This window comes from Mustelus asterias, unplaced genomic scaffold (assembly GCF_964213995.1).
Source record: "Mustelus asterias unplaced genomic scaffold, sMusAst1.hap1.1 HAP1_SCAFFOLD_1095, whole genome shotgun sequence".
In the NCBI taxonomy this organism is placed as follows: domain Eukaryota; kingdom Metazoa; phylum Chordata; class Chondrichthyes; order Carcharhiniformes; family Triakidae; genus Mustelus; species Mustelus asterias.
This window is the reverse complement of record NW_027591040.1, coordinates 10,001-20,000: the sequence shown is the minus strand read 5'-3', so window position 1 is coordinate 20,000 and position 10,000 is coordinate 10,001. Positions and strand designations below refer to the sequence as shown.

The 10,000-nt window shown below is 54.0% G+C and overlaps 1 protein-coding gene across 1 annotated transcript in view; it reads left to right on the top strand.

Annotated features, from left to right (window-relative positions):
- The window catches only part of LOC144487884 (uncharacterized), a gene marked incomplete at its 3' end in the record, with an annotated part of 21,752 nt that overhangs the window by 2,581 nt on the left and 9,171 nt on the right, over positions 1-10,000 (top strand). The window contains exons 2-3 of the mRNA XM_078205932.1: positions 1,120-3,060; positions 9,722-9,776. Of these exons, the coding sequence (XP_078062058.1) occupies positions 1,137-3,060; positions 9,722-9,776 (1,979 nt within the window). The remainder of the gene's footprint in view (positions 1-1,119; positions 3,061-9,721; positions 9,777-10,000) is intronic.

The following is a 10,000-nucleotide window of genomic DNA, read 5'->3' as shown; positions in this document are numbered from 1 at the left end:
GGGACAGTGTAGAGGGAGCTTTACTCTGTATCTAACCCCGTGCTGTACCTGTCCTGGGAGTGTTTGATGGGGGACAGTGTAGAGGGAGCTTTACTCTGTATCTAACCCCGTGCTGTACCTGTCCTGGGAGTGTTTGATGGGGGACAGTGTAGAGGGAGCTTTACTCTGTATCTAACCCCGTGCTGTACCTGTACTGGGAGTGTTTGATGAGGACAGTGTAGAGGGAGCTTTACTCTGTATCTAACCCCGTGCTGTACCTGTACTGGGAGTGTTTGATGGGGGACAGTGTAGAGGGAGCTTTACTCTGTATCTAACCCCGTGCTGTACCTGTCCTGGGAGTGTTTGATGGGGGGACAGTGTAGAGGGAGCTTTACTCTGTATCTAACCCCGTGCTGTACCTGTCCTGGGAGTGTTTGATGGGGACAGTGTAGAGGGAGCTTTACTCTGTATCTAACCCCGTGCTGTACCTGTCCTGGGAGTGTTTGATGGGGGACAGTGTAGAGGGAGCTTTACTCTGTATCTAACCCCGTGCTGTACCTGTCCTGGGAGTGTTTGATGGGGACAGTGTAGAGGGAGCTTTACTCTGTATCTAACCCCGTGCTGTACCTGTCCTGGGAGTGTTTGATGGGGGACAGTGTAGAGGGAGCTTTACTCTGTATCTAACCCCGTGCTGTACCTGTCCTGGGAGTGTTTGATGGGGGGACAGTGTAGAGGGAGCTTTACTCTGTATCTAACCCCGTGCTGTACCTGTCCTGGGAGTGTTTGATGGGGACAGTGTAGAGGGAGCTTCACTCTGTATCTAACCCCGTGCTGTACCTGTCCTGGGAGTGTTTGATGGGGAGAGTGTAGAGGGAGCTTTACTCTGTATCTAACCCCGTGCTGTACCTGTCCTGGGAGTGTTTGATGGGGGGACAGTGTAGAGGGAGCTTTACTCTGTATCTAACCCCGTGCTGTACCTGTCCTGGGAGTGTTTGATGGGGACAGTGTAGAGGGAGCTTCACTCTGTATCTAACCCCGTGCTGTACCTGTCCTGGGAGTGTTTGATGGGGAGAGTGTAGAGGGAGCTTTACTCTGTATCTAACCCCGTGCTGTACCTGTCGTTGCCTCTTGGTTTTCCAGGCTCTGAGGATGTGGAGATGGAGGTGATCGTGACTCAGGAGGGGGTGGACGACCTCGAGGCAGTCGGGGAGCTTTTTTCGACCAATCTCTCCCCTCCTCCGCGCGTCCAGTCTGACCCCCCATTCGATGATCTCCAGCCCCGAATCACGGACCCCTTGCCCCTCGAAGTCGGCGAACCCCCGTGGCAGGAGGCGGTTTCCGGGGACAGCTCGACAGAGGGGGAGGAGGAGGTGACTTGCTTGGGAGAACATTCACCCCTGATACTGCCTGCCTCCTCGATTCCCGGGCTTGCGCCCCAGGGAACCCGCTCCCCAAGCCCTTCAGGGCCTCAGCTCTCCCCCACCCTCCCCCGGGTCCGCCCCGCCCCGGGTGAGCTGGATTTCGGCAGGCCGGAGGCCTCAGGCGCGACCGCCCCAGTCGACCAAGATGGCCGCCCCCTGGCCACCACCGACCGCCGCCCCCCCTCCTCCCCCGACATTCTCCCCTCCCCCCGACCCAACAGCGGGGCCTCAGAACATTCCGGAAGCCACCCCCTGGCCGCCAGGGGGAGAGCCTCCACCGCGGGGTCGGAGGGCAGCGCACCGGATGAGGCCATTCTGCCCATCGGCGCGCCTGCTGGCCCGGAGAGTCGCGACTTGAGCCAGGCCCGGGATTGGACAAGTCCTCTTGACCATGAAGTCAACGAGCCAATCGTTGACGGTCCAGATGCTGAACGGTCTCAGCTGATTGGCCAAGAGTTCGATGATCCAATCGGTGACAGTTCCGATGCTGAACAGTTTCATCTGATTGGCCAAGAGCTCAGAGATCCAATCGTTGATGATCCAGATGCTGAACCGCCTCAGCTGATTGGCCGAGAGTTTGCCGATCCAATCGATGACAGTTCCGATGCTGAACAGCCTCACCCGATTGGCCGAGAGTTCCCAGATCCAATCGTTGGCTGTCCAGACACTGAACAGCCTCACCCGATTGGCCGAGAGTTCCCAGATCCAATCGTTGGCTGTCCAGACACTGAACAGCCTCACCCGATTGGCCGAGAGTTCCCAGATCCAATCGTTGGCGGTCCAGACACTGAACAGCCTCACCCGATTGGCCGAGAGTTCCCACATCCAATCGTTGGCTGTCCAGACACTGAACAGCCTCACCCGATTGGCCGAGAGTTCCCAGATCCAATCGTTGGCGGTCCAGACACTGAACAGCCTCACCCGATTGGCCGAGATCTCTTGGCGATCGATCCCCGCCCAATGAGGGAGCCTCTTGTTGAGGCGTTGGATGGACAAGGACCCGAAAGTGGTCAGCCCCCGTCCCCGGGGGAAGCAGTGACCGATGGGTGCCCGGCAGCGGACAGCGGACACCCCCGGGATCGCGGTAAGGTGCAGGTCTACTTTGTTTTGGGTTTCCGGGCCCCAGCCGGGGTGCAGGAGCCCGACCCCGCGCGCCTGCCCCAGCAGGAGGTCCCCCAGGAGGAACCCCCGCCCTCCGAGAGTAGGGGGGAGGAGGGGGCAGTCCGGGAGGAGGAGTCGGAAGGAGAGGTTCCCTCAGTTGGGTTGCGGAAGGAGGACAGTTTCAGGAGGCGTTCCAGGAGCGCCCCCCCAGCTGGGAGTCAAGTGGAAGGTTTGGGTTGCGCCCACCACCGGCGCTCCAATGGCCAGACCCCCCGCCCCCTCCTGCAACGCCAGGATGCCATATCTATCGAGGGAGGCCAGGAGGAGGAGGAAGAGGAGGGAGAGGACGCCGGGTCCGCCACCGGGGAGGACGATGACGGACACAAACCCCTGGGCAAGTCCAACAGTTGCCCCTCACCCAGGAGTGGGCCGGAGACGCTGGCGCAGTGGATGTTGACGGCCTCCAGGGGGCAGGAGCAGCTGGTGGAGAAGCGGCCATCCCGGGAGTGGCATCGGAGGGGAATTCGGAGACCCTCCGTGGCCATCCCGTCATCACGAGGTAGGTCGCCAATTCCTTTTCTTTATCCCGCCCCCCCCCCCCCCCCCCCCCGAAACATCCCAGCCCAAAATAGGCACCAATGATCATAAAGAACAAAGAACAGTACAGCACAGGAAACAGGCCCTTCGGCCCTCCAAGCCTGTGCCGCTCCTTGGTCCAACTAGACCATTCGTTTGTATCCCTCCATTCCCAGGCTGCTCATGTGACTATCCAGGTAAGTCTTAAACGATGTCAGCGTGCCTGCCTCCACCACCCTACTTGGCAGCGCATTCCAGGCCCCCACCACCCTCTGTGTAAAAAACGTCCCTCTGATGTCTGAGTTATACCTCGCCCCTCTCACCTTGAGCCCGTGACCCCTCGTGATCGTCACCTCCGACCTGGGAAAAAGCTTCCCACTGTTCACCCTATCTATCCCCTTCATAATCTTGTACACCTCTATTAGATCTCCCCTCATTCTCCGTCTTTCCAGGGAGAACAACCCTAGTCTACCCAATCTCTCCTCATAGCTAAGACCCTCCATACCAGGCAACATCCTGGTAAACCTCCTCTGCACTCTCTCCAATGCCTCCACGTCCTTCTGGTAGTGCGGCGACCAGAACTGGACGCAGTACTCCAAATGTGGCCTAACCAGCGTTCTATACAGCTGCATCACCAGACTCCAGCTTTTATACTCTATACCCCGTCCTATAAAGGCAAGCATACCATATGCCTTCTTCACCACCTTCTCCACCTGTGTTGCCACCTTCAAGGATTTGTGGACTTGCACACCTCGGTCCCTCTGTGTTTCTATACTCCTGATGACTCTGCCATTTATTGTATAACTCCTCCCGACATTATTTCTTCCAAAATGCATCACTTCGCATTTATCCGGATTAAACTCCATTTGCCACCTCTCCGCCCAATTTTCCAGCCTATCTATATCCTGCTGTATTGCCTGACAATGCTCTTCGCTATCCGCAATTCCAGCCATCTTCGTGGTTGAATTTCAGTTTGAGAGTGAGAATGATTTGGATGAGAATATCGGGGGCATGGTTAGTAAGTTTGCAGATGACGCCAAGATTGGTGGCAGAGTGGACAGTGAAGAAAGTTATCTCCAATTGCAATGGGATCTTGATCAATTGGGCCAGTGGGCTGACAAATGGCAGATGGAGTTTAATTTCGACAAATGCGAGGTGATGCATTTTGGTCGTTCGAACCAGGGCAGGACTTACTCAGTTAATGGTAGGGCGTTGGAGAGAGTTACAGAACAAAGAGATCTAGGGGTACAGGTTCATAGCTCCTTGAAAGTGGAGTCACAGGTGGACAGAGTGGTGAAGAAGGCTTTCGGCAAGCTTGGTTTCATCGGTCAGAACATTGAATACAGGAGTTGGGACGTCTTGTTGAAGTTGTACAAGACATTGGTAAGGCCACACTTGGAATACCGTGTACAGTTCTGGTCACCCTATTATAGAAAGGATATTATTAAACTAGAAAGAGCGCAGAAAAGATTTACTAGGATGCTACCGGGATTTGATGGTTTGAGTTATAAGGAGAGGCTGGATAGACTGGGACTTTTTTCTCTGGAGCGTAGGAGGCTGAGGGGTGATCTTATAGAGGTCTATAAAATAATGAGGGGCACAGATCAGCTAGATCGTCAATATAAGAACAAAGAACAATACAGCACAGGAACAGACCCTTCGGCCCTCCAAGCCCGCGCCGCTCCCTGGTCCAAACTAGACCATTCTTTTGTATCCCTCCATTCCCACTCCATTCATATGGCTGTCTAGATAAGTCTTAAACGTTCCCAGTGTGTCCGCCTCCACCACCTTGCCCGGCAACACATTCCAGGCCCCCACCACCCTCTGTGTAAAATATGTCCTTCTAATATCTGTGTTAAACCTCCCCCCCTTCACCTTGAACCTATGACCCCTCGTGAACGTCACCACCGACCTGGGGAAAAGCTTCCCACCGCTCACCCTATCTATGCCTTTCATAATTTTATCCACCTCTATTAAGTCTCCCCTCATCCTCCGTCTTTCCAGGGAGAACAACCCCAGTCTACCCAATCTCTCCTCATAACTAAGCCCCTCCATACCAGGCAACATCCTGGTAAACCTCCTCTGCACTCTCTCCAAAGCCTCCACGTCCTTCTGGTAGTGTGGCGACCAGAACTGGACGCAGTGTTCCAAATATCCTTTCCCAAAGGTAGGGGAGTCTAAAACTAGAGGGCGTAGGTTTAAGGTGAGAGGGGAGAGATACAAAAGGGTCCAGAGGGGCAATTTTTTCACACAGAGGGTGGTGAGTGTCTGGAACGAGCTGCCAGAGGCAGTAGTAGAGGTGGGTACAATTTTGTCTTTTGAAAAGCGTTTAGACAGTTACATGGGTACGATGGGTACAGAGGGAGATGGGACAATGTGGGCAGTTGGGATTAGCTTAGGGGTTTACAAAAAAAAGGGTGGCATGAACAAGTTGGGCCGAAGGGCCTGTTTCCATGCTGTAAACTTCTGTGACTCTAAGAGTGGGTCTGAGACTAGTGTTTCAAACTTAAACTTAAATCAGGGCAATTCTGGGGGCACAAAGACAGTGAAGTGGAAGATGAGGTTGAAGGAATAGATTAATTGAGATGCAGTGACAGTCTCTCAGGGAGATACTTCGGAATGGTCAGATACAATCCAAGAAAGAATGATTGAAATTCTCAGTGAGTGGGCGAGGATCTGGCAGATGGTATGGAAGGTCTTAGCTATGAGGAGAGATTGGGTAGACTGGGGTTATTCTCCCTGGAAAGACGGAGAATGAGGGGAGATCTAATAGAGGTGTACAAGATTATGAAGGGGATAGATAGGGTGAACGGTGGGAAGCTTTTTCCCAGGTCGGAGGTGACGAACACGAGGGGTCACGGGCTCAAGCTGAGAGGGGCGAAGTATAACTCAGACATCAGAGGGACGTTTTTTACACAGAGGGTGGTGGGGGCCTGGAATGCGCTGCCAAGTAGGGTGGTGGAGGCGGGCACGCTGACATCGTTTAAGACTTACCTGGATAGCCACATGATCAGCCTGGGAATGGAGGGATACAAACGATTGGTCTAGTTGGACCAAGGAGCGGCACAGGCTTGGAGGGCCGAAGGGCCTGTTTCCTGTGCTGTACTGTTCTTTGTTCTTTGTTTGTTCTTTGTATCTCCCACCACGAACCCTATAGTTATGCCCCCTTGTAATAGCTCCATCCACCCGAGGAAATAGTCTTTGAACGTTCACTCTATCTATCCCCTTCATCATTTTATAAACCTCTATTAAGTCTCCCCTCAGCCTCCTCCGCTCCAGAGAGAACAGCCCGAGCTCCCTCAACCTTTCCTCATAAGACCTACCCTCCAAACCAGGCAGCATCCTGGTAAATCTCCTCTGCACTCTTTCCAGCGCTTCCACATCCTTCTTATAGTGAGGTGACCAGAACTGCACACAATATTCCAAATGTGGTCTCACCAAGGTCCTGTACAGTTGCAGCATAACCCCACGGCTCTTAAACTCCAACACCCTGTTAATAAAAGCTAACGCACGATAGGCCTTCTTCACAGCTCTATCCACTTGAGTGGCAACCTTTAGAGATCTGTGGATGTGGACCCCAAGATCTCTCTTGTGGAGGGATACTGAATCTTGTAGACTTCTATCAGGTCTCCCCTCAACCTCCGTCGTTCCAGTGGGAACAAACCAAGTTTCTCCAACCTCTCCTCATAGCTAATGCCCTCCAGACCAGGCAACATCCTGGTAAATCTTTTCTGTAACCCTCTCCAAAGCCTCCACATCCTTCTGGTAGTGTGGCGACCAGAATTGAACACTATATTCCAAGTGCGGCCTAACTAAGGTTCTATAAAGCTGCAACATGACTTGCCAATGTTTAAACTCAATACCCCGGCCGATGAAGGCAAGCATGCCGTATGCCTTCTCGAGGAGGTACCTGTTCACTGTCTGGTGTCTCTGTCTCGAGGAGGTATCTGTTCACTGTCTGGTGTCTCTGTCTCGGGGAGATATCTGTTCACTGTCTGGTGTCTCTGTCTCGGGCAGGTATCTGTTCACTGTCTGGTGTCTCTGTCTCGGGGAGGTATCTGTTCACTGTCTGGTGTCTCTGTCTCGGGGAGGTATCTGTTCACTGTCTGGTGTCCCTGTCTCGGGGAGGTATCTGTTCACTGTCTGGTGTCTCTGTCTCGGGGAGGTGTCTGTTCACTGTCTGGTGTCTCTCTGTCTCGGGGAGATATCTGTTCACTGTCTGGTGTCTCTGTCTCGGGGAGGTATCTGTTCACTGTCTGGTGTCTCTGTCTCGGGGAGGTGTCTGTTCACTGTCTGGTGTCTCTGTCTCGGGGAGGTATCTGTTCACTGTCTGGTGTCTCTCTGTCTCGGGGAGGTATCTGTTCACTGTCTGGTGTCTCTGTCTCGGGGAGGTATCTGTTCACTGTCTGGTGTCTCTGTCTCGGGGAGATATCTGTTCACTGTCTGGTGTCTCTGTCTCGGGGAGGTATCTGTTCACTGTCTGGTGTCTCTCTGTCTCGGGGAGATATCTGTTCATTGTCTGGTGTCTCTCTGTCTCGGGGAGGTATCTGTTCACTGTCTGGTGTCTCTGTCTCGGGGAGATATCTGTTCACTGTCTGGTGTCTCTCTGTCTCGGGGAGGTATCTGTTCACTGTCTGGTGTCTCTGTCTCGGGGAGGTGTCTGTTCACTGTCTGGTGTCTCTGTCTCGGGGAGGTATCTGTTCACTGTCTGGTGTCTCTGTCTCGGGGAGGTATCTGTTCACTGTCTGGTGTCTCTGTCTCGGGGAGGTATCTGTTCACTGTCTGGTGTCTCTCTGTCTCGGGGAGATATCTGTTCACTGTCTGGTGTCTCTGTCTCGGGGAGGTATCTGTTCACTGTCTGGTGTCTCTGTCTCGGGGAGCTATCTGTTCACTGTCTGGTGTCTCTGTCTCGGGGAGATATCTGTTCACTGTCTGGTGTCTCTCTGTCTCGGGGAGATATCTGTTCACTGTCTGGTGTCTCTGTCTCGGGGAGATATCTGTTCACTGTCTGGTGTCTCTGTCTCGGGGAGGTATCTGTTCACTGTCTGGTGTCTCTCTGTCTCGGGGAGGTATCTGTTCACTGTCTGGTGTCTCTGTCTCGGGGAGGTATCTGTTCACTGTCTGGTGTCTCTCTGTCTCGGGGAGATATCTGTTCACTGTCTGGTGTCTCTGTCTCGGGGAGGTATCTGTTCACTGTCTGGTGTCTCTGTCTCGGGGAGGTATCTGTTCATTGTCTGGTGTCTCTGTCTCGGGGAGGTGTCTGTTCACTGTCTGGTGTCTCTGTCTCGGGGAGGTATCTGTTCACTGTCTGGTGTCTCTGTCTCGGGGAGGTATCTGTTCACTGTCTGGTGTCTCTGTCTCGGGGAGGTATCTGTTCACTGTCTGGTGTCTCTGTCTCGGGGAGATATCTGTTCACTGTCTGGTGTCTCTGTCTCTGTCTCGGGGAGGTATCTGTTCACTGTCTGGTGTCTCTGTCTCGGGGAGATATCTGTTCACTGTCTGGTGTCTCTGTCTCTGTCTCGGGGAGGTATCTGTTCACTGTCTGGTGTCTCTGTCTCGGGGAGGTATCTGTTCACTGTCTGGTGTCTCTCTGTCTCGGGGAGGTATCTGTTCACTGTCTGGTGTCTCTGTCTCGGGGAGGTATCTGTTCACTGTCTGGTGTCTCTGTCTCGGGGAGGTATCTGTTCACTGTCTGGTGTCTCTGTCTCGGGGAGGTATCTGTTCACTGTCTGGTGTCTCTGTCTCGGGGAGATATCTGTTCACTGTCTGGTGTCTCTCTGTCTCGGGGAGGTACCTGTTCACTGTCTGGTGTCTCTGTCTCGGGGAGGTGTCTGTTCACTGTCTGGTGTCTTTCTGTCTCGGGGTGGTATCTGTTCACTGTCTGGTGTCTCTGTCTCTGTCTCGGGGAGGTATCTGTTCGCTGTCTGGTGTCTCTCTCTCTGTCTCGGGGAGATATCTGTTCACTGTCTGGTGTCTCTGTCTCGGGGAGATATCTGTTCACTGTCTGGTGTCTCTGTCTCGGGGAGATATCTGTTCACTGTCTGGTGTCTCTCTGTCTCGGGGAGGTATCTGTTCACTGTCTGGTGTCTCTGTCTCGGGGAGGTATCTGTTCATTGTCTGGTGTCTCTGTCTCGGGGAGGTATCTGTTCACTGTCTGGTGTCTCTGTCTCGGGGAGATATCTGTTCACTGTCTGGTGTCTCTGTCTCGGGGAGGTATCTGTTCATTGTCTGGTGTCTCTGTCTCGGGGAGGTATCTGTTCACTGTCTGGTGTCTCTGTCTCGGGGAGGTATCTGTTCACTGTCTGGTGTCTCTGTCTCGGGGAGGTATCTGTTCACTGTCTGGTGTCTCTGTCTCGGGGAGATATCTGTTCACTGTCTGGTGTCTCTGTCTCGGGGAGATATCTGTTCACTGTCTGGCGTCTCTGTCTCTGTCTCGGGGAGATATCTGTTCACTGTCTGGTGTCTCTGTCTCGGGGAGATATCTGTTCACTGTCTGGTGTCTCTCTCTCTCAGGGAGGTATCTGTTCACTGTCTGGTGTCTCTCTCTCTGTCCCGGGGAGGTATCTGTTCACTGTCTGGTGTCTCTCTCTCTGTCTCGGGGAGATTGTTGCTGGTTATAACCCATGTCTGTATTATATTTGTAGACGGGAGCTTGGATCAGCCAGAGGATTGTCAGGGTGAAGATTTACAGGAGCTGGGGTTAGTATGGAATCCTTCTCTCAGTCCTCCCGCAGTCTCAGACCCCTCGCTCCCTGACCCCCTCGCTCCCTGACCCCCTCGCTCCCCGAACCCCTCGCTCCCCGACCCCCTCGCTCCCCGAACCCCTCGCTCCCCGACCCCCTCGCTCCCCGACCCCCTCGCTCCCCGAACCCCTCGCTCCCCGAACCCCTCGCTCCCCGACCCCCTCGCTCCCCGAACCCCTC